Source organism: Pleuronectes platessa, chromosome 21 (assembly GCF_947347685.1).
Source record: "Pleuronectes platessa chromosome 21, fPlePla1.1, whole genome shotgun sequence".
NCBI lineage: Eukaryota > Metazoa > Chordata > Actinopteri > Pleuronectiformes > Pleuronectidae > Pleuronectes > Pleuronectes platessa.
In genome coordinates, this window is record NC_070646.1 from 7,765,158 (window position 1) to 7,790,142 (window position 24,985).

The 24,985-nt window shown below is 44.0% G+C and overlaps 1 protein-coding gene across 1 annotated transcript; it reads right to left on the reverse strand.

Moving 5' to 3' along the window:
- Positions 1–6,301: 6,301 nt before the first annotated feature.
- fam53b (family with sequence similarity 53 member B) lies at positions 6,302–20,932 on the reverse strand. Its single transcript, XM_053414061.1, has 5 exons — positions 20,767–20,932; positions 13,917–14,148; positions 13,057–13,111; positions 10,954–11,717; positions 6,302–7,377 (listed from the first exon to the last, which is right to left on the reverse strand). Exons 2-5 carry the CDS (start codon positions 14,004–14,006, stop codon positions 7,048–7,050), a joined length of 1,239 nt encoding a protein of 412 aa, XP_053270036.1. The 5' UTR covers positions 14,007–14,148; positions 20,767–20,932; the 3' UTR covers positions 6,302–7,047.
- Positions 20,933–24,985: the final 4,053 nt, after the last annotated feature.

Below are 24,985 nucleotides of genomic sequence, written 5' to 3' on the forward strand. Positions count from 1 at the left end.
TCAAATAAAAAAAGCCAATTAATTTGATAGAGAGTCATTCCAAAACCGTACAAGTACTTAATACTCTGAGGATGATGTTTACTGGCAAACAGGTCTTCATCGAACCTTCAATCACGGCTTGTGACTGTTTCCCATCAATACAAATCAAATCCCTTTGGGCTTTTTCACTGTTTTTCAGATTGAAGTATTTGAAGGATGACAAACTCTGGGAGTTTGAAAAAAGAAACAATCGTGTGTGTATTTGAGCTGTCGTTTCAAAGCCTGAACAATAAATTGCAATCAATAATTAGTGGTGAATCGCTTTTTTTCTCAGAAACCTTGATGCAACTTTTAGAATCCGGTTTTGCAGTCTTACCAAGACACAGTTATAACTGTCTGCAAGAATGTCCCCAGGTCTTCTCCTCTTCCTCCCTTCTCTCTTCTCTTCTCTTTCCCTCTTCTCTTCCTCTCCTTTGCTTCTATAAACTTCAAGTCATTAAGCTGATGATCTCATTTTCCTCATTGCATGACTGACACCTCAGGGATGCAAAGCCCCTGCACCATGTGTCAGTCAGGAGGAGGAGGAGGAGGAGAAGGAGGCTCTTTGTTAGATGTGTGCGGCTCACGCTCTCCTTACTGCACAACTTTGTAACTGACTCCAAGAAAGTTGTGATTGATTTCAAAACACGTGTCATGAAACAGAATCAGTGGCGTTTGATTCTAAAACTAATGTTGTTTTTTTTACCTTCCCCAAGGAAATGATCACCCCTGACTGTTTGTTTGTTTTGTGTCGTATAAAATACCGGACATATTACCATGAGACCTGGTGGGAGGATACAATATGGGTCAGGGAAGAAACCCGAACATTTTGGAGCAGATCCAGGATTTATTTTTCCTGTTTCCCAGAGAATAATTCATGTTGCTAGACGGGGGGAAAAAAATCTGGCACATTTAGGTGCATGATTTCTCTAAGTGTGTGTAATTTGGTGCAGCTTGATTGAACTTAAGGGCCAGTCGGGCCTTGGCGGACGTATGAGCTCTACTAAGTGCCATTCAGGTTTTATTTGTTGGAATGATTAAAATCCTAAGACCCTTGAGATCATTCTAGATCTTTACAGAGTAGACTCCACACACACAGACGTACACACACTGCTGGAGAGTGTGTTTCTATGTCATCTGTTTGGGCTCGACTCCGCTCGCATGGCACGCACACTGCCGCTCTTGTAACGCACCTGCACCGACCCACCTTTAACAACTGCCAGCTGTGTGTTACCTTGAACTCCTCGTCTCCGCTCGTTTGGCTCTTCCTGTTTGACAGGAAGCGGCCGGGTCAGCTGACCAGACAACGCCGCACACCTGCAGGCCCTGAATGCACCGTTATGCCTGGAAACATGCGCTTGTTTTGACAGCAGCCAGTTTTTGGTTCCCCTCCCTTCAGTGCACGTGCGTGTGTGTGTCTGTGTGTGTGTGTGTGTGTGTGTGTGTGTGTGGAGTGCTGGTGCATGCGGAGGCCTCTTTACCCGCTAAGCCACATGGTTTCCCCACATTTCATCACTCTCCTTCCCTTGTGGGCAGCCACTCGGTGGCGTGGGCGTGCTCATGGGCTGCAGGACGGGGTTCGGATGGCGAGGCCTGAATTTCCTCCTTCTACTCGTCGCATCCCCCCCCCCCCACCCCCCTCACTCCAAACCCCCCCGACCCCTCCCTGCCAGTCTGAATGCAATCTGAGAAGCGCCTCGGTTCACACACAGAGCACTCTGTACTCTGCTGACATGGTCAAAGCCGTCACCGGCCCCCTCCAGGGACGCGACCCCTGCTCAACCGCCCGCTAAAAAGCCTGCGAGTCTTCGCCTCCCCAGACACAAAAGCGTGACCCCCGTGATGTCATAGCCCGAGCGCACGTGTGTATGTATAATCCGGGGGGGGGGGGAGGGTGGTGTGGTCGTATGTCACCGTGCAGTGTAAACGAACTGTCTCGCTCTGCGAAAAGGTCTGAAGGCTTAGAGCTGACCTCCATTTTAAAGCTGTCTCTCTCTCTCTCCGCTCCAGCTCTCTGCCCTGAGGGTGTCCAGTTGCGTCTTGTAACAGCCGAAGGATTCGAGCTGGAGCGATCACACCTCCGGCCCCACAAACGCTTACTGTAACTTTTCACAACTATTTTTTACGTGAGAAGTCTTGTGCCACCTCGATGCTTCTATTGTGTGTGGGTGCAGACATAACTCTGACTCAACTGTTACCAGGTTGTACCCCACACACACACACACACACACAAACGTAATTGGTCGTGCATCAATCTATCAAAGTGTGGTGACACAACAACTTACCTACACAACGAGCTCGACTGGAAATGTCTGGGTGGTGCTGCTCCATTGCTTTTCACCCTGACGTCATTCGAGTTGCCAAGCGGAGGTAGAGCGCCGACATTCAGCTTTGTGATACACACGGCTTGTTTTTGTTTATATTTATATACATTTGTTTTGGTTAAATGGAAAATAACTCACAAACCAAAAATATAAATGAAATTATATAGGAAAAATAAGGTAATCATAACAATAGTGCCCCACCTTATATGTGGTTCAACAATCCACTAATGAAATCACATTTACATTCACTAGATTTGGGATTTTGAATCGGGAAATCTACGAAAATGTTGAAAAATGTCAGATCTCTCAATGTTTAGAAAGTTAAAAGTGCACACCAAAACTCTGAAGTGATGTCCTCTCCGTCTTGTAGTTTTTGCGTAATCCTGCTAACTGACAAACAAACTTAGACACAAACAACCACCAAAATAGTAGCGAAATAACGCAAAGGAATCTGTGTCTATATAATCTTTAACCTACCATTAAAGCCTCTGACACATCTGCACTGACTGAGGCTCATCTGACGAGACTGTGAATAACCTTCGCTGACAGTTCTCAAGTGACCCGCCGCCACCCTGTTGTGCTGTCGGTGCTGGTGGGGGGTTGTGGTCACTGGGCACGGCGTGTCCCATCTTGTTGTGCCGCTATCTTCTCCCCGAACACAGCCTCCTTTCACTTCTGTCACTCCACTGATTAAAGGCCAGGGGCCCCTCGGTGTGTCGCGCCGCCACACAGACGCTTCTGCATCGTTACTGTTTAGCCTTTTTTCCTCCTGGACTCATTACGCGAAAGAAAGAACGAAGGGCCCTGACTGGTGCACAGAGGAGGCTGGTGCATGTGTCTATGCATGTGTCTATCTGCAAGTGTAAATATGACCTCACTGAGCAAGCACACAGATTCTCACGCAGCAGTGATCCAATCCATCACAAGAATATGCTCTGGCCTCGTAGGCGAGTCGAACGCCACAGTTATGCTCTGTGTGATATTTGAGCATCTGGGTCTGCAAGTTTACGAGGTGGCGTGCTTCCCTCGGAGCCGCCTCACGCTCTCAAAGAATCACAAGCCTCGTCGCAAGTCTGAACAAACGCTCAGATAGTGGTATGCACTGTTGGATCAGTGATCCTGGAGGTTTTTTCTCAGAGTTGAGCAGGGGGGGGGGGGGGGGGGGCAGACGAGTGCAGCAGCAGCAGCAGCAGCAGTAACCCTGACACATGGCCCACATTCACAGCCGCCTCCCACGTCACTGTGCTCCTCAGAGAAAGAGACCCTTTTGTTTCCCCGGCGCAGGGGAGGGAGCGAGGTCTCTGGGGTAAACCGCCGCTCGGCTCCACCACTCCACCCGCCATCAAAAACACACAAAAAGAGAAAGAAAGAAAGAAAGGGACCGGACTTCCCACCCCTGCCTGGCGTCCTCCCTACCCACTCGCCGCTCCAGCACACAAACACAGGCTCGTCAGTTGTACCATTACTACGCTTGGGATTGTCTTTTCCTGCTACTTAATTGGGTCAGTCCATACTGATGCATTAAAGACGTCTTCAACAATGACCTTGCTGTTGATGCGTGTGCTCGGCCCATGGCATCAGCGGGAAGAACTCTTCCTTTCAGACTCTTCACTTCAGTGAAAGTAGAAAAGTGACCAGGCAAGAAAATGTCCTGAAAACTCAGCAAGATGTTTTCAAAAGTATCAAGAGTACAAGTTCTCGTACTGAGAGACCCTGTAAGTGCTGTGTTAAAATGTATTTGAGTATAATCGATTTTTTTACATGATTATTATCACTGATCAACAAGTGAGAATATATTTAGGAGCTTAAAAACATTATTAGAAGTTCTCAAGTAAAGTAGAAATACCTCAAAGTGACGGATTTCAAACTTATATTTAGAACTTTGGGATAATGGCTGCATCTCTTTATGATCATTATTGAAGAAAAAATATCATAATTAATAAAGAAAATAAATGGAAAATAAAAAATGTGATTGATTGGAAATGTTTACATGTATTCCATAAAATGTGAGCATTCAATATTGTATTTAATGATATACGTTTCACTAAACCTTAATATATCACATTTAAAAAGTGTGGGTCACCTCTCATCTGCTTTTAGAGCCATAATTTAAATTCGATTTAATAATAGGAAATTAAAATTGGCATCACTCTTTACTCCCTTTCCTTTGGTGAGGTGAGACATGATGACGAGACAGACCGAGCTACAAAGGGCGAGAAGAATTAGGCTGTAAAGAAATAAGACTTGGCTTCACTTTGCCGAACCAGGGAGAAACTGCTGGTGACCTCAGCCTCGTGGTTCCACTGAGCGGCGGTTCAGCTCTACACAAACTCACCACGCAACGTCCCTCACCTGCCGACAGCTGCAGGTGCTGCTGCCGTGCACCTGGTTACACTTTAACATTTGCAGCAGCTCCCCTGTCAAACCGGGCTGGAGGTGATCTTGAGACAACGTGAAGAGGTTTGTCTCTTTTCTGGGATTTTGAGCAGAGAACTCAACAAGTCCAAACAGAGACAGTGTCCACAGTTCGTTTCATAACTGCTGATCATGCACGCACAGGGTTTACTGCTGGTTTTACACTGCAGAGCTTCTTGAGCTCCTTCACCTCCAGTAAGAATCTTCTAGGGCGATCGCTTTTCAGTGTCTACGTCCATTTTCACATCCAGAGTTCACCAGAGTTCAGATGCAGCCACATGGCTCCTCCCAGCTGTGGTTCTGCAGGGCGTGACACTTATCGTGCGCTCTCATCGTGGGCACCGTAACAAATAACCTGAGCCGATCCCTGTCTGTCTCGACTTTGGCTTCACAGCCAGCGGCAGGGGGATCAGCTGACTTTGGGTTTCTTAGTGAGGGTTCAGGATTCAAGGCCTTTAGTTTTTCTTAATTCTTCAAGAAAAACACACCAGCTGCATCTTATGCTCCTGGATTCTCGACTCAGCTGTGTCTCCTGATACGAGACCTTCAACTTCATTAATGCTCTCAGAGACAGAATGTTTTGCAGCCTCAGGTGGAGCGTTTGGAAACCCTGTGCCCTTAATGCGTCATTCTGACACACACACACACACACACACACACACACACACACACACACACTCTCACTCGTTGGGACACTCATTTGCATATTGCATTAAACTAGCCCCACCAGAAGTTTCTCTGATTATAGCAACATTCCATCCATCCAGTTTCTACACCACTTATCCTTAAAGGGCCCAAGCATTTATAAGTTAAATGTTTTCTCTAAATGTTTTTGTTGTTGTACAAAAAACGAATTTCAGTGACAACACTACATTTCCCCTTTAAACCGAGATAAGTTGTATGTGGAGTTGGTGGTAAAATGAGAAAAAGGGTCCAGTGCTGCACTTATTGAGTTTAAGATGACTCGTGTCGCTTTGTTTTTATGCACCATGACCGTGGGTTGCTTTTGTTTTTCTGGTGCTATGTGCATAATCACTGTGTGTCTATATTTAGACACTACTGGGTACTGGTCAATGCAGCTTTGGCAGATGTTGAAGTATCCAACGGACATGTAGACCAGTGCTTTTCACACAAAGTCAAATCCAGTAACAGACACCAGGACAGTGCAACTCTTCTTAGTTTATGAAGGTGTATGACTGTGTTTGATGTTTGTAGCAGACTTTTAAAAAAAAACACTATAGTCAGTGCTGATACCAAAATGTGGACCAGACTCTTAACACTGCCCGATGTGTTTTTAATAATCTGGACATTAACATATCTGACCAGTAAGTATTTGATTATATTCTGTACGTCACATATTGGACCACTAACAGATAAAGACATTCATCCAAATCCCTATTCAGTGTATATAAAGTGTGTTCAGACAAAGTTTTACACACTCACATCTTTTGTGTGACTTCATATGCAGCTCTGAACCCATGTTAGGATACATTGTGGTGTTGACATTCCAAACATAGTGAGTAAGACGTTGAAACCACAAATGACACATTTAAAACTTGTGTTTATTTGTATAGAAATATGCTCATGTTTTACATAACTTTGGAGTTACAAATTGTAAAAAGAAGGAATATTAACGCTATTAGCATCTCAAAGTTTCTCTCACACAAAACGGGAGCCTAGATCTCACAGAGAAAGCCTGATGTTACCGTGTGAAATGTTAAGCTCTTCAAATAAACTATACTGGGGACGTGACTGGGGCTTTGCTAGCAGTAGCTCTTGGAAGATGTCTCCTCGTCAGTCCATCATGTACCTCGTACTAGTGAAGAACGTCGGGGACACCCTTTCTAGTGCAGAGAATTTGTACAAACCTGCTGTGAATTCTCTCCAGACGTAGTACAGTGAAGGTAATCAGGCTTACGGAGAAATGTTAAAGACCCCAGTCTCTGAGCCAACATTATTTCAACATTTTCATATTCATCAGTTCTGTACTGTTCACCAGAACCCAACATCCTGACTTCCTTGTTCTCCTGAGACACAGTTGAGTTACTGCACAGTGAGGGCAGGTGGGGGGGGGGGGCAGCGTCTGACGACAGCAAGTCCCCAAAAATAGTCCTTTATCCAAAAAAAGGCTTCTGCTCAATCTCTACTTAAGAAAAAAGACAAGTGCTGGATCTGCATTCGTTTTTCCACTCGCGTTGTCCTTAAGACTATCAGTACTGTTCACCGTACCATCTGGTGATAAACTTTCAGTCCCCTAAATTAGCTTCCCCCATGAGGAAGGCAGCGCCGCTCAGTTCCTCTCAATTTGCTCAATGTCGAGCTCGCCTCCGAGCTGGTACATGTCCTTCCTCATGCTGCACAGCTCCGCCCACAGAGGCTCATTGTCCTTCCCGTTGGTCGTTCCCGGTGTTACATCCCCGCAGTCTGTGGAGTTCCACTCCACTTCCTCAATCGTGGGGTCCGACGGCATGTTCCCGGTTGTCTCACCCTCTTTGGTCTCAGGCTGACAACCATTTGCCTGCTGAGCGCTGCTCATGAGGGTGGGGGGGGCCTGGCTGGACTCGCAGCTGTCTTCGCCTGTGATTCCGGGGCAGCTAAGGCTGTGGAAATTCCGAAGTTTCTGTGGAAAGACAGAAAGGTTGTGTTTTTATTTTAGAAGCATCAAATTGATGCTCTCAAGGAAACAAGCAGACACTTAAAACAAATAAATCTTTGGTCCATCAATGGAGGTGAAGTATTTGGTGAGGAAATCAAGAACATTTCCTTCATCATGACCCGTAACCTCACCAGCACACAAACAAAACTAGAGGAGTGCAGCCATCTTGTGAAAACAATCTACTGCATTCATATAGTATGTTGTTGAAGTCAGAGCTGGACACTGGGTAACAACCGCTACAATATAAAAAGGCAATGAAATTGAAGGGTTTAATTTTAGCCTGTTCTACAAACTGGAGCAACTGGTGGTTGGATGAGTGAGGCTCTGTGACCCGAGGTCCGACGGGAAGCCGAGGCAGCAAGTGGCCAGACCCCCGGAGGGCACACATCAGTAATGTCAGCCGTTTCTGGTTCTGCTGGCCTTTCACTGGCATCGCACAAAGAACACATACATCTGTGGAGCCCAGAAACTTCCATAGGCAGATCCACATGTGCGAGCACTGCTGCTGGCAAGTTCAGCGACAGCTGTGCGTGCTGGAGGATGAGGCTTTATGACAGAGGCTTATCCAATCTATACAACTAATGTGGAGAAGGCAGGACAGCTGCCTCATGCCTGGCTGCAGCGGCGTTCGGCCAGAAGGACACAGGAGAATAGGGCCTCTGTGAAAACCTCCTGTCACTTGTTTGCTTATGTAATACTTAACAGGCATGGGACTGTTGGGGGGGGGCAAGCCAAGTGTATATGGCTGCAACTAATCTATAGGTTGAAAATTAAATCAACACTTTTTTTGATAGGGAGGCTGCAGCTGAGGGGTAGTGCGGACGTCTTCCAACCAGTTCGATCCCAGTCTTCCCCATCTGCATGCCGAAGTGTCCTTGGGCAAGATGCTGAACCCCGAATGGCCCCTTCTAAATGTTGAGTGCACCAATTGGAAGTCTCTTTAGATAAAAGAAAAGTAATGATTCGGGATTCATTCATAAAATAGGAGCGCGTCATCTTCTACCTGCTCAGTGTAAATAATCAAATTAAAGAAAATCCTATCAAATACATCTTGTTACAAATACAAGTTTAATATTTGATAAAAAAACACTACAAACCAAGTGTAGCTGCGGCTGTTGACATTAGTTAAGTTAACATATATTGTGAACTGGATGAATTGAAAGCTAAGTAAGTGGGTCGCTAAAGTTATTACAATACATCCCGTGAGGAACATAAATGTCTGTTTCCAATATTCTCGCTCAAAATCACAGACATTGAACTCGCTGTGTCGCTAGAGGAGAAGCCAGAGGATCGAGAAAGCAGAAATATATAATGCTAGAATGTCCATGAACTCTAACTGTTCAGGTATTTCAGTCAAGACCAAAAAGTGAAGCTAAAAAACATCAAGATTCAGCTAATAATAAAGAGATACGAGACAAGCTGTGAAAACGCCAGATCCCACGAATGTTCAGGATTTGATAAATCACTCTAAACACCAACTTGATTATCTGTTGGTCCACTAATCATTTCAGATCTGCGCTACAATAATATTCACACGGTTGCGCTCAGTCGTGAGTAAGGCTGGAGGAGAGGGGAGGTGAGAGTGTAAAGTTATGATCCACATTTGCAGCCGGACCGCAGTGAGAAAGGTCTCCACACCGGGCAGCACTACATCAAAAAGGGGCCCTGCTGTTTTTCTTGGCTCCGCTCGAGCGGGTGCATTTGTCAGCACCATGGTGGTGTCACATCGAGGCCTTCTGCGTTTAGACTTCACTGTTAACAGTCGAGATTTCTGGCCCCGCACCATGGGAGCAAAACGATAAGGCTGTGAGAGAACTCTTGAACATTGGCACTGATATCTGCTCCACCATGTAAAGCTCTGACGATTGTCCTCACAAACACTTTCTGTGCTCTAACTAAGTGTTTCTGGTGTCCACTTTGCGGTCTACTGTAACCCCCCCCCACCCACCCAAGTGAAATGGAGAGAGGAGCAGAAGGTCTCATCCATACTGACCTTGACTCTCCGTCAATACAAGCTGATCAATAGCTCATGAGGCCCCCGATTGTGGCAGCGGTCCACCCACTGAGCTGAATTTACAGAAATCAATATCTCTTTACCCAGCACGCATCTCTCCTGCGCGGCGATCTATAAGCCCTGCCACAGCTGCTCTGCTTCCTGACATTGGCAGAGCCGCGGCGAGCCACGCCGAGGGTAGCAATTTCTCCCTGGGTAAGCTACACCGCTGTGGCGTGGAGATGGGAGGACGCTCCGGAGACACACTCAGCACTGTGACCAGTCTTTGAATAGTAAGGTGACTTTGAATGCTGATAGGCTGACCTGTCCGAAGCATGATAAAGCCATCGAGCCCAGTGCAAAATGAATCTATCACAAGTTAACATCTCCAGAGTCAGTTGAGAGAAGTTTAAGAACATCTTCAAAATCGTACAAAATAGAAGAAATATTCAAAGAAATGAAAAATATTCAAGCTGGTAAATGCAAAAAATAAAGTTTCTCCATCCTGAGCTGAAAACCAACATCACAGCAGTCCCATCTTAACACAGGAACATAGAACATGGTCCACAAACAGCAGGGGAAATCCACTGCTAACAATCTCTGCACCCTGACTTCCCCTCTGTAAAAATTTTGTCTGTTGCCTCGCCTAAGGCTCTTTGCTCCACACTGACCTCCTCCCTGTTTTGAGCGTGTGTGTGGCGTCTCCCTGTCATGTCACAGCAGTGCTGTTGTTAAGTTACTGCTGAACTCCGGGTGACTTTCTCAAAGGGTCCAAGTCCAACTCAGTGTTTATGATCCAGCCGGTGCTGGTGTGAAACTTTACCATCTGTCTGTGTGCTACTGGGGCAAGGAGACAAACGGCTGCTGGGATGTGCAGATGAAAGAGACTCGTGTTGCAAAGTGGTCGACTTCAACGAGTGGATTAGCTCAAACCAGAGGTTTCATCAGATCTTTTTTCTTATTAAAATGAATTCAACCAGTCCACTGAGTGGCATCTTGTTTCCTACTTTAATCTTTATCAAGAAACAAAACCCCAGAACAGGACCTACTTCACACAATGCTCTGCATGTGAAAACACACTCCCACTTAACGGAATGTGGCCCAGGCCTCCATGAATGAACGATCGCCATCGTTTAATGACAGTGTCTGCAGAGGCACTTTGATGTGCGCTGAGGGAGAACAGACCCAATGGTGTGACCTTAGTTGCAAGCATTTGTTTATCCAACATGGACGAAGCAAATTGCCCCAACAACAGAGCATAACCAGCTAATGTCAGTGAGACTGATGGACCTAGCAGAGCATCCAGCAGGCATGACCATTTCCTGAGGGTCTTGTCCTGCGCTCTGGAGGACACAAGATGACTGTGGCACGTTTCAACTAGCAATTGCTTCTGCTAAATTACAAGACATGCTCAAGTGCCACATTGGTCATACTGATGAACAGGCATCTAGTGATGTTAAACAGGATATGTGTTTTAAAACAAACACAGATTCGCAGTGTTTCTTGCTGTAGGATCTGTTTTGCAAGTGACATTTCTAAACACCAACCTGGGTCATCTTTGCCAGATCCAGTGAAGGCCTCTGTTTGTGTGTGTCAGCTGGTCTCCTGCGCTTCACACCGATCTTCTTGTCGTTGAGGACACAAGGCTGTGAGCGACTGCGAGGGAGACCCCCCTGTCCACCACGACGCTCCAGCTCTGGAGTGGAGTCCGGGGAGCTGAGTGGAGAGGGTCCACAGGGCTCGGGAAGGCAGATCTGTTCATGAGAGAGGTAGAGGGGCTGCACTGGGGGCTCTGGGGATAGGGGCATGGAGGAGGAGGGTGTCAGGCCAGTGAAAGCTGAGGGGCAGGGGAGACGCTGGGAGAAGCAGGGCAGCTCCAGGGTGTTGGAGCGGGCCGGCAGGCTGAAGCTGGAGCTACGCTGCATGGCTGGGAAGCCGAGCTGCACGTTGCCAACAATGCTGCGCTGAACGCTGCCGCCGCTGTGGCACCTCCTCTTCTCCACTGTCGTCCACACACGAGAGCCCTGAGGGCGCCAGGTAGAACGGCAACCACCGAGTTCATCTGAGCAAGACAGGGACCGGCACTGCCGCTTGCTGGGAGGCGCAGTCGAGTGTGACGCTGCGGCCTCAGTCAGGCTAAGGTCCTGCAGCAAGCTGCTGATTGTGCTTGAAGTGGAGCCGACATCCCACTCCCAGTGGGCTGAACTCTTGTGCACCTCAGGCAGGACATCCCACAGGCTCTCCAGGCTGGTTCCTACTGGCCTCTGCTGTATAGCACAGCTATGACCCACCTCGTGCCACCGACTGGTCTCTGCAATGAAAAAAACAGATACATTGAGTCACTTGGTTTTCAGTCAGAATTAGTTTTTTTGTTTATCCAACCAAAGGTTCAAAAGAAAAATAACCCACAGAAGTTAAATTGCTTTAACACTTAACTTATCTTTCTGTCGTTTGCCAGAGGCAACGTGCACTGTAGCTGACCTCAACATCCATGACACTGGATGTTCTAGGCTGGACCAGTGTCCCAGCATGTGCACGATTCATTGACACAACTCACTGACTTCTTTGTGTGATTGGAACTAAAAATAAATCACGTCCTTCAGGTTCTGCTTTACTGTCACAATCTGTAAACTGATTGGAGATGGGAACGAAGCTCAATGTCTAATTTACTTCTCTGCCAGAACGAGGCTTGATGAAATCTCAATAACCCATCATAAACATTCGGACTACATTAATCGTCTTGTTCCTCGTTGCTCTACAAGAGTTCTGTATCAGAGCAGCTGGCTACCCGCCATTACTGATCGTTTCTGTGCCAGCATCATGGTTACCGTGCCAGGAAAGCACCTGTTATTGCCACAACAGAAGTTCGTTGAATTGCTGAATGGATAAGCCAAGTGAACTGGTCAGTCAACTCTGAGTCACCGAACAACGAGGCCTCAGCCCATTCCTGGTATGCAAAATGTCTATTTTCTCTCTACTGGAGATAAAACCCCGACAATACCACGTACAGTACACAGAGAGGACGAGGAACAAAGGGCAGTGTTAACACCTACTGGTGCTGCTGTGTTCTCTGCCAGCGTTTCATGCACAGTGCCAAGTTACTGTGAGGACACAATGCAGTTTAATCTGTATTCTGGCCGTTCCTCCTACTGCAAGGTAAATCAAGGATATGTTCCTTTGTAGCCATAACCCAATTTTCCATTCAAGGACATCACGTCCACACTGTACTGAAACATGCCATAAGATCCCTGGCAGAGAAAGTCGCTGACACATAATCATTAACGCTCGTTGGCACAGGCACCTGTCAAGCCAGCTTCACATAATGCCATGTGACCATCATCCAGATTCGGCAGAGACAGTCTTCTGCCAATAATTTCTCTGAAATGATGCAATATAACGTGGCCCCATCCAAATCGCTGCTTTCACGACTAAACACCTGACAATTGACTGCCGCACACCAGTTTGTGAAGGTATTTATCGGCACATTGACAGTGATGGTGTAGCGCTTGTGAGAAATGACAAAATATACAGTGAGATGGGACTCAGAGACTTAACTATACAATATTTCCTTTCACCAAATATTTTTTTTAAATGATCCATATTGTCTTTACATGTGAGTGTGTATGTGCTATGCAGAGGTTGACACTTACCCATGAGTCCACAAGAGAAAAGTGCCGTCCCCTGGCTCATGGTCTGTGCCTGGAACTGTGGAAAGGTCAAAAGAAGGATCAGGTCAGCTCACCGAAAAAAACTGAAACTCAGAAAAAGCTTTTAAGATAAAAATGTTAAGTCAACCGTATTGTTGGTGCTAAGACTGTATGTTGTGGCACAGTTTTTGCGTTTGCTAAGCAATGCGGACCAAATGCAACAAAGAGGGAGTTCCACCATAAATGCCTCTGATTGACGCAGGGCATGATGACTTCATTTCACGTGGCTGAGAGGGCAAACTCAGCCCATATTCATGGGGGAATTTTCACTGTGCCCAGGCTGAAAGAGGAATCTATTGCATGGATGCTGATTAGAAAATGAGTCAGAGCTGCTCAGCTTGGTAGGACTGAAATACTCCATTGTTGTTTTGATTGAGATAAATGTTGGATGGAGGATTCTAAAACCAGAGGACACATGCCCCGGTGATAAAGGGTTGGCAGCTATTATGATGTAATTATCTGTAATTGTAACAAAGACATAATTTTTTCCAAGGCGTCAACATCCAGATCGTTCTTTAGAGATCACTTCCTGAGATGGTGTGAGGAAACACCACAAATTTGGCCGAAGTCAAATTTCACCTATGATTGAAGTTGACAAAATGGGAAAATATAATGTAGAGCTATAAAACTCTTGAGGAGTGGTCGGTGGCTGGTAATAATTTCCTGATTTAGAGCAGCACCTTGATGTTTTTCCTTCTTGACAAGGGCAGTTGAGGCCCGTTGGCAGCGCTTCTTATAAAAACAAAATGACACATTTCACACAGAGAAAAAACTTCTTATACAAGCAGAAAATAAACTCTCACCGAGCCCAAATCGGTCCTTTTGGATCTCACATCGTCGGCCCCCTTCTTTTCCAGTGTTTTCTTATAAATGATCACCATGGCAACACACATCCTTGTCCCAGGTCATTCCAGTGAGGGGAAGAATAGATGGAAGCCATCTTGACGGGCATGGTGTGAGCAGGATGGTTTCTCATAAGCTTAAGACAGCAACCCTCGGCTCCTCCAGGAATGTGCTTCACTCCTCAGCCCAATCCTGAGCAGACACACAAAGATGAGCACAGGATTAGAATTCAGTACATTTCTGACATTCTGTCGACCATACTGTATAAGCAGAGAACTATCTGGCTTGATTGGGGGAACAGATCCCCTGGGTGGAGGCTCTGAATCGTGTAATGATTCAAAGAGTTATCCTGAAAAGTTTGTAGCTTGCTCCTTCGTGGAAGGTGGCAGCCGGATTCACAATAATTATAAATAGTAGTCACTGAGCTCCCAAACGTTCACACAGCCCACAGATGGGTATTTGATACTGAGATGAAAACCTGAACTCACAAAACACACACAGCACTCAATCCTTTTTGAATCCCTTGATACTTAACACATCAGCAACCTGTTTAAAATCCTTAAAAGCAAAAGATACACATTAGAAATTCCAGGGAGGCCAGTGGCTCAACAAGGTACTTTAATTCTCAAGTGAGCCAGCAAACATTCCCAGCCCAAGGTGAGGCGCTGCCATACGGTGGGCTGCGAGTTGAAACTACCCTGCTTTTTCACTTCCACATGGTCTCTCCAGTGTCACCAAAAGTGGAACTCTATACCTTGTTTTGCTCTTGCGTGTCCAAGTGGAGTATTATCAGTCATCTGAGAGAACGCGTTTCCTCTAAGTGTTCCACACTGGAGCACACAGAGAGGAATAGAGCAAAGTCAAAGTTGTGTAAGTGAATCCTCAGGGGCTGGCTGGGAATAGCTGACCTTGCGGTTATCAAAACAACCCTCCTCACATTAGTGCTGCACCACAATTACAGTAAAACAGCTGATTAGCCACAGATGTAAATCTATATCATCATCACTGAAGGTTTTTTACTACAGTCTTACCTGAGTAAACCTTTATTTACATTTGCATGTTTGAAAACTCGCAGTTACAATGTGTTTCGTACACAGACACACTTAAAGACAAAGCAAACAAAACCATAAGATAAAGACAGGTCGTAAAAAAAGGCTTGTCCGTGAAGATGGGTTTTTAGAAGTTTCTTAAAAGTCTAAAGATTCAGCCAATTTGATTAATTGGTGAAGATAGTTACACAGGGTTTGGACTAAAACAACAAGGTGGCAGTCACCTTTGGTTTTGCAGTTGGAGCGAAGGGCAGATAAAGGGCAGAGATTTGAGGATCAGAGAGGCCAAATGAGAAATGTAACTGAAAGCAAGGTCATGTAGTGGCTTATATTGAATCAACTGCATCCTGTTTATTACAACATTTAAAGGATGGAGGGATTTTAGCTACATTTCCTTGTAGAGAAAAACAAGACTAGACAAGCTTAGTTATATGACGGTCAAAAGTCTTATACTAATCAAAGATGGCACCATGACTCAGCAATAAACTGATAAGCTGCTGTAATGAGGTTAAAATAATATCTGTTTTATCCGAGTTTACGTGGAGATACTTAAGAGACATCCAGGCGATTCAGTCTATTGAGTTTAGCAGAGAAATAGATTTGAGTATTGTTGGCATCTTCAAAGCAGTTGAACAAATGATTCAGAGGCATTTACAGTTAGAAGAGGAATGGTCCAAGCTTCAACCCCTGAGGGACTCCACACATCAAGGGAGCTGAGGAGGACTCATGATTGTTGATACAAGCATTGAAATATTTGTCAGTCAAATAAGAATGAAACCAGTTCAAAGTTGTACCAGCAATGGCTCCCCCCCCCCCCCCCATGTCAGTTAGGGGACTTAAACAATGATAAAATGCCTGCAAGGTCAGAGAGTCTGTTTGAATGACAGAACAACTACTGGCAAAAAAAAAGATGGGAAACAAAAAGAGACGGTGTATGTGAAACAAAAGAGCACTCTGTGCAGAAGATGAGACACCGTGGGAAACAAAAGAGGCAACATCAGAGGTTGTGGTTGGTGGGAGTGTGTGTGTGTGTGTGTGCGTGTGTGTGCAGGGGGCAGCATCACAAGACAAGAGCGAGCTGACATACTGGAGGTGGTGTTTGCATTCAGCATATGATTTTCATTACCAACACTTATCACATGAGGAGAAGCGCTTTAAAGACAAGGATGTTTTTAGCCCAGCTCCTCAAGGAGATCAGTTCGATGACGTCTGGCAGATTTAACTTATGGCCTCTGTGACTAGAAAAGTACAAATCAAAGCTTGGAGCAAGACTAGGTCAGGCCAGCTTACACTGTGCGTGACCATTAACCACACAGATCTCTGCTTTGCTGCAGAGATAACTCGGGACGTGCTGGGGTAGAGGAAACGCTTGTTTATATGTTGCCCTTAATGGCTCGGTGATGGCTGCAGATGGCATTGGCACAGAAATAAAAAACCTCGCCCACAGAAATTAAATTGGCAAAAACAAGAAAGCTCTTTAACATGAGGTTTACCCAAAAAAGGACATTAAGTGATGTTTTCCTTCCCTAGAAATATTGAAAAATGTCGTAGCCTGACATTCTGAACTTTAAACTGTAAACATCATCTATCACTTTCAGTTGCAGAGAACTGCATTTTATCATCTTTCTCATACTGCATTACGTTTTTTATCCCATAAATCTGATCTGAGCACTTTAAATGGGTGAGGTTTATAACATAATTATAAACATTCCTCGGCTCCACGACACAAGTCTTACACACAATTATAAAAGTCTAACCTTGCCCCACAGCCTTTGAAAGGCATTCAAACTTGTGAGTGGTTGGGAACAGGAAACATGCTGAGAAGCGCTGGCAAAGGGCAGTTTACTTTTCCTTGTACAGTCAAACCTGTAAACCGAATGCAGGAGGCAATACGAGGCACGGTTTCCAGTGCTTAATGGATACACCCAATGCGCTGAACTCAAACTGCATGAACTGCTTTGTAAAATGGGGATTAAGTTAGAAACTGTTAAATTAGGCATCTAGAATTTCTGCCCAAAGGGTACCACTCCCACTGTGACGTCAAAAACCTGAATTCACCTCCATGACGGGGCCCCCATTATCAGGAATCAGTTGGAGTCTCTATGCTTCTGCAGCCCGATAGCTTTTTATCTGGGCTGGAGCAGCAGCCACCATGACAACTGAGAAGTCTAATCTCTGAGAAGGGGAAGAGAGTCGGAGGACGCTTCCATCACATGCAACATGGCTGCTGACAAAGTAACAGTGGCATTGCGGTGACAGAGGCCTTCCTTAAAGACAACAATAACTCTGCATTAGACAAGCTGATGGGACTCCAGGCTTCCTTTGTGGTTACCACAAGCCTTTCAACCGGCGCTACTTTGGCCTGTCAGAAACGGCAAGCTATAGCACGGCCTAAATGAGCGCTAGATAACGAGAGAGAGTAAACCGCGAAGACGATTGGTTCAAGTAAGGCAGATGCCTGCTATAGTCTGCTCAGTATCCAAAAGCCTGAACATACCGCGATGCTCTTTTTACAAAATACCAGACATTGCAATGTAATGCTTTAAAGAGCACTTGTATAAGACTCCTTAAATTATTGTCCACTCCAAAAAAGACTGCAAACTGTCAGCTTAGACTTTACAATAAGCATCCAAACTGTGGTCATCCATGAAAGCCCTGTTTACCAATTAGAGCAGCTTTTCAATACATTGCTCAGACTGTAATCCCATGAGTTAGGTCAACATTACATAAGGATTTGGCAGCTTTGCGTCTGACTGACAATTAGAGCTAATGCTAATCTATTTCATAGCACTGGTGCGACAGCTGCTAGAAATTAGTTTTGATATCATTGTTGCACCTTGTATAAGCTACTGAATAACACAATTTGTTAATCATTCATAATATATATATCTTTTTAGCTTCATCACAGTTTTTAAAAACGTTTCTATTATTATAGTGGTGTGTTAATTGATACATAAAATAAATGAAATGTTAGATTGAATTTTCAGGCATCCTCCTTTGACATTCCTGCATGCACGGCAGTTGGATCTGCATCCTGCCTTCAACAATCCCAGGATTGTGGTCATCTCTGTAATCTGAGCATCTGCTGAGCAACTGAGACGACCCAACTTGAAACCTAACTGAGGGATTTGTCCTGCTCTTCATCACCATGCTGCCTGTGAAAGGAACTTTAGCTGTCCTTTTCCCTGGGAGAAAATATGCATGTTCCTAAAAAGGTTGCTCTGACGGCCAAGTTCCTGGAGTTGCATGGATTGAGCAGAATCCATACCTGGACTCAGGCACATTTTAGTAGTTTCTCATGTCTAAACTGATGTTTATGTCATAAAAAGGGAGCCAGACATGCAGGGAACATTAAGACCGAATAATTGAATGACAAATTGGCAAACCATCTCTGCTTTTTCCTTCTGCACCGTGAATCATTTTCACGATGAAAATTCAAGATTTTTGGAGCCCCCAGACTTACAGCGTTGTCATTAATTAGGTGCCACAAAGGGCAGGTGCCACAAAGTTTTGCTACGGCTGATTGACTGAAAAGAAATTTATGGAACTCATTGTCCAGTGCAGGCTACTAGCCCACAGCTGTCCCCCCCCCCCCCCCCCCGTGCACATAGAAATTAGGCTATGTCAAACAGGAGGCACACACAACATCTAAAGCAGTGAGTGAATAGTCAGAAATGAGCATGGCTGGGAGGCTTCAATAGTAGTTATCAGGCTCAGTTGAGGGCCTGGGGTACAGCCAATGTCTCACAAGCATGCAGCTGCCCACTTACCATAAACACAAAGGCTCAGCATGGCTATGCATGGCAGCCAAGGAGGCCTACGTTTTAAAGCAGGCCTGCTGTTTAATTATCTCATACATAATCACTTGCACTGTATATATTTGTCCAGAACAAGAGCTTTTTTTGTTAGCTCTGTAATCGAGGCTTTCAACAAACCTGTCCAAGTTGGAGAGAAATGTGGTCCACTTGAATGCTAAATTTCACCGAGTCTCTTAATTACAAAGGATTGAAGAAGCAACATCCTTCTATTTCCATTGCAAAACAACATTGCATGTGAGTAGTCCCAGAAAATAATAAGTTGCATCCACAAGACGCATCTCTAGGAGTTTTTAATCAAAATTGGCATTAGAGGGACTGAGAACTCTTGGTTTTCCATGCAGGAATTTATCCATCCCCCACTCTGCATGTTCACTGACCATGTATCCATGACCCAACACAGGGGAAAACCTGGAACAAAATTTCTTCCATGCAAGAGTTTGAACAACGTCACAACAGCAGTATGACACAACACAGGATCTCAGATAACCCTAAAATGTGTGCAAATGTTGTCCGTGATACAGACAAGGAAGGAGGACTCATCTGCAAGCTGTGATAGGAAGCCTTTTTTTGTACTTGAGCTAAAACCATTCAACAGTTTTTCAGATGAGCTTGCCAGCCCTCCAGGTGGATTCCTCTCTCGGTTTCAGAAGAGCGGGCCCTGAAAACTGAGCTTGTCCAAGTAACCAGCACAAACAGTCCCTTAAACCCCTTTTTCCAAAATCCCTCATGAAAGGGAAATGAGTTTGGCAAAGAAATTGGTGTGACGGGAGCTCACAGAATGTTACACGCAGGCTACAGAGCAAACAGGATTTTGAACTCAAGAGAAAGGCCACAAGCTACTGATGAGAAAATATGAAAAGTACATCCTCAAAACAAGCTCAGCGATGCATTTGTGCATTGACACAAAAGCCTTGGATCTACCCAACTTATAGTTTAACGTGCGTTCAAGCCAATTATGAACGTAGGCAGTCGTATTCACGGCCAGGGGACACCGAGGAGTTCAGGTTTGACAAGCTCCTGTGTTTATGCCTGAATTGCAGAATCTGTTGGATTGTGTGTCAGCCAGCCCTGTGTGTTCATACCTGAGGGGAAGGTTGGCTTGATAAAGATAAGACAACAACATTCCTCTAAACTGAAACACACACACACGTAAAGAGGGATCTGAGCCCTAAATGACACGGCCACCGAATCAGGCGGTGTCAGGCATTAGAGCATTCAAAAAATAAAAAAACATTCTATTTATATGATTTTAAAAACCGCACAACAACTTTTTGCACGAGTCAAAACCCAATTTGCACTTCAAGGCTTTCAGCCAATTCACATGAAAGGTCTCTGATCCGAGGATGGTGGTTCCTGATTGGAACATGCAGTCACTTTTTAATTAACTAATATGATTTGAGTTTATATTTATAGTCAGATGTCAAAGAGGCAAAGAATACTTTCTGTTTCTCACACCAAGAAAAGAAATGGAGGAAACTTACATACTGGCATTTACCACACAGGATTTTTTTTTTTAAACCTGGGTATATGTATGGACATGTTTAAGCATATTGAAACTATTAAGCTCCCCTGCAGCCTTTCCCCACATCGAGTCTTTACTGTGCCACTGAATGGCAGCAAAGACTTTATAACAAGGTGAAAGAAGCAGATAACAATCACTTTAAGCAGCTTTTATGAAGTAATAACAACCTCAGCCTAGAAAAAAGGGAAACAGCTAATCCACCACACATAGGGAAAAGTTGCTAACTCACAGGAGCTGTGTGTGATCTCCATGCAGAGTTGTGTCTGGACACTCGTAATAACACATGTCACCATTGAAAAACACTGTTAATGCAGAGACACTCACTTTCCCAGCAGAGGACTAGCCACAGCTCCCAAGTTAGCTTAGCGCACAAAGTTAGTATTGGTGTCAAAAGACAAAACTACAGGAATCTCCAACTCACACGCATGACGGTGAGCTCCTCGGTGGGCTTCAGGGTGTGTGGGCCATGTTTGAGGGGAGTCTCAGCAGAGAGGGGGAACAACAGGGCGACGGGCAGGAAGCGAAGCGGCCACTGCTCCTCTCGTCCTGCTCCAGGCTCCATCTGCAAAAATACAACGTGAGCCCAGCGCACTAATGAGCCTGGGAGGGCACACAGCCCCGCTCACAGGGGCGGACACCGACTCTTCACTCGTACAACCCACTGAACCCCAAAGTGTAATGTCCCCCTGTACCAACCATCGGACTTATTCTAACTTTTTGTTATACTCATGTTTAGTTTTAATTGTTCAGAAGCAGCCTACTCATATCTATGGTACTTGTTCAACAGTGCGTGCCACCCCCCTGCTCCTGTGACTAGTGGTCTGACCCGCCCTGCAGTAATGAAAAGTAATCAGTTTAGAGTTGTAGAAGAGAAGTTCTCATATTGTACAGATGTGAAACATGATAACCTGGAAACTGTGGGATTTAAACACAGATGTGTGCTGTTTACACAAAGTACATTTACTATTTTTTATGTATCTGTACTTAACTCTGTAGATTTATTTATTTGGGGTACTACTTCTCTACATATATCCGCAAACATCTTTACCTAATACTATACTACATTTTAACAAATCATTCCGTTGCACATTTACATTCTTTATATTGTTCTTCAAATAGAAATATAGTACATTTAGTTCTTTACTGAACTTACAACTACTACTTCTGGAAGTAGTAGTAGGAGTACTGGTAGGAGTAGTAGTAGTAGTTGTGACCCAGGCATTTCATTGAATGTTATTGTTGTGCACATGATAAATAAAAACTTGAATCTTGAATCTATTTCTCCACAAACATTTTTTTAAACCATTCGATACATGTTCACATTTTTATCATCAAATATTACTGTTAATTCCTATTACTGTTGAATTAACTGGTGAAGAATCACCTAAAATGGAGACTCAACCAAATGACAATTTAAGTAGCGTCATCTGCAGCATTCCTGCTATGAGTCTGTATTATTATTAATCTGAAAATGCAGAAGTCTCAGTTTATGAAGTAGTAGCACATTACATAAAGTTATAAGCTACTATCGGCAAGTCTACTTTTATTCTCAACACTTCAAATATTTTTAAAAGTGGGTACTTACTTTTACTCAAGTAAAAAAGTTTATGTGGTACTCTACCTTTTACTAGCATACATTTTTGTCTATTTATTTATACGATTGGGTCCTTACTCCACCGCTGCACATTGCTACTTCCCCCCTCACAAAGTGAATTCCAGTATAATAAGCATTGATTCTACATAAATACACACATTACAAACAGATGTTCTCCTTCCTGGAAGAGAGTCACAGAGTTATCATAACTTACATCAGCATCCAGTTTGCTTTTATTCAACTTTCCAGGTTTAGTCGTCCACCCCTTGTCCAGGGGTATCATATACTATATATGCACACACTATTAGTACCAGTGTAACTGGTGGTTCCAGAAATTAACTTTATCTTGCAAACCTTCCATGTAGTCAAGGTTCACTTTCAATATACCATTTTCACCTAATTTACTTAGCTTTTTGTATGTTTAGATACTGTATGCACATTACTTGAGTTGTAAACTGTCTATATGAGAGCTCACATGGTTGACACACTTAGTTTTGATGCTATATCTCAAGCAAATCACATTTTAAAAACTTATTTCTGTATATTTGGAAAACAAGATGAGCACACCCATATTTAGATACTATTTGCATTTATAGTGTAAACCATATATATGTGAGCTCACATGGTTGCACTCTGTTATGATGCTGAATAGTAACCGTGATATAAGCAAATCGCAGTTATTGAACATACTTCTGCATAATCTGACAAAAAAAATAAAAAATAAATCCTATCCACTAACACCAATATACGGTAAGCAGATTTAATTTGTGGGGCCCGAAGTTAACACAGTGGGGCTCAGAGGGGAGGGCAGGGGGGAGCTGAGGGTCACCCCTGGCAGACACTATTGTTAATCAAGGAGTAACATCTGCTGTGTGCCACTAATCTCCCCCAGACTGTCAGACTGCCGTACTGTCCTCCTCGGTTTTAGACTGTCTGTCTTTTGTGTTAAAGGGCACCGAGGATTTGTCTCCTCAACTATGTGAGCTGCAGGCCGGGGGTGACAGGTTGTTTTTAAACCAAAAACCCCTTCAGCAGTCTGGACGGCAAATTATGTATTGCAAAGCAAACTTTGCATTTTTTTGTATTCTGTTTGGAAAGGAGACAGTTCAGCAACTTTAGCAGTGTGTGCTGTGACAGTCAGAGCCATAGGGGGCAGTATCCACCAATCACAGCTGCAAAAAGGCCACAAGATTGAACTTTAAGGTTACAGCTTCTTTAGCCATTTCTTGTTTTTCTTTTTTTTCCATGTGACCGTAGCTACCATGTGGTTTACAGTGAATAGGAGGTGAGCTTCCAACTCCCAGTGCTGACACCCCATGCAGAATGCTGTATGCCATCTGTGTTTCTCAGCGGCTGCAGACAGATGGCTGGAGGACTCCTGTTTCAGGAGCCTTCCCCTCTCAACTTTAATCAACAGTTCATTCTCTCCCCATTAACTGTTTGCAGTCATCATTTCCAGTTATTCTCCTTTTTTCTTTAACTATTTTCGAATCTATCCACCTCCCCGAAGCGCAGAATTTATTATATTTTATCTGTGCAACAACTAGTTCTCGTGATATTATTACAGTTTATTATTTTATTATCATTATTTATTATTATAATTATTATTATAGCTTAGTAGTTTTCATTGTGTATCTACTTTGAATTCCTTGTAAAAAACATGTTTCTATGTTCTTATTCTTTGCTTTTATTGTTAATTCCATGTTCCTTAATCGTTTGTTTACCAATTAGGCATCTTCAGGCTTGCTCCACACAACATTTTATTGTATTTGCAGTGACAATAAAGATGTCTTGATGTCTCTGGACATAAATAACTTCTAAAGAGGAATAAAGACGACAGCTGTTTTATGTGTAGTGAGTTTGTTTGCCATTACGAGAATCAGAAACTGAGTTAACTCTAAAAGTTTTGATTTGCCAATAAGTGTGTCACACTTGAGTGAAAGAAAAACACTGACACCATTTGTCAGAAGGCAGAAGTACACGTATTTACAAATTGAACTTTTGAAGCTTGAGGTTGAGACTATTTTTCAGCTGTTAACTCGAGGATACTGTAACTGTAGTGGGGACATGAAAGAGCATATGGCTTTCATGGAACACCAATTGAGTTTCACTGCTTCTCGTTCGTCCCCACTAATCCTCGCCTCTAATGTTTATAGCCCAGTTAATTGAACTGGCACATCTCTGTGGTTTCTGAAGATCCCTTAGAAGAGGCTGTAAAAGCATGTTTTTGCCAAACGCTTTCACATCACTAAAACCTCCACAGCATCTGTAGGAGGTGCAGCTGTTCTTCCAGGAATGGTTCATGAGTGACTTTGTGAGTGAGTTATTGAGCAAGAAACGCAGCTTAGCTCCGACCAGGGCTTCTAAATTGAATTACTAATATTAATAACTAGTTTTCCAAGATTTGTCTACCATTTGCTATTGAAGTACTGTAGGAGTAAAACTCCGGACTGTAATGTGGTAAAGTGGCCGTAAGTCTTTGCCTATATCCTTTTTATTGTAAATGAGTTATGGAAGTATTAGATTACCACATACTTAAATTAGGAATATTGATGCATCAACGTTTGAGCAGCTGTTCAGTGTTTTACCAGCTTGAGCTGGAGTTAACCATATCTACATTAGTTTAATTCATATTACAGCAGCAATTATGGATGAAGTGTTAAGACCTTTTACTTAATTACAAGTGTTTTCAAAACCATTTGAAAATTCAACCTATGAAGTTAAAGTATGTGAGTATTATCAAGTTAAGGTAAGTGAATGTGAAAAATAACTACAAGTAATTATGATGAAGATATGAAATGAAAAATATTGCTAGTGCAACACCACTGGGATGTTTACCTAAGATGAAGAATTCAAGCGCTCTTGTGCTAACGTTTGACACACACACACACACACACACACACACACACACACACACACACACACACACACACACACACACACACACACACACACACACACACACACACACACACACACACACACACACACACACACACACACACACACACACACTTTGAGAACAGTAATTGAGTTTCACGCTCCA

Bases quoted from the DNA above. Each gene is read 5' to 3' on its own strand.
- fam53b (XM_053414061.1), bottom strand. From the start codon at position 14,006: ATGTGTGTTGCCATGGTGATCATTTATAAGAAAACACTGGAAAAGAAG. The intron at 11,718-13,056 runs GTAAGTGTCAAC...TTTTCATTGCAG, and splicing joins TTTCTCTTGTGGACTCATGG to AGACCAGTCGGTGGCACGAG. The intron at 7,378-10,953 runs GTTGGTGTTTAG...GTCTTTCCACAG, and splicing joins ATCTGGCAAAGATGACCCAG to AAACTTCGGAATTTCCACAG.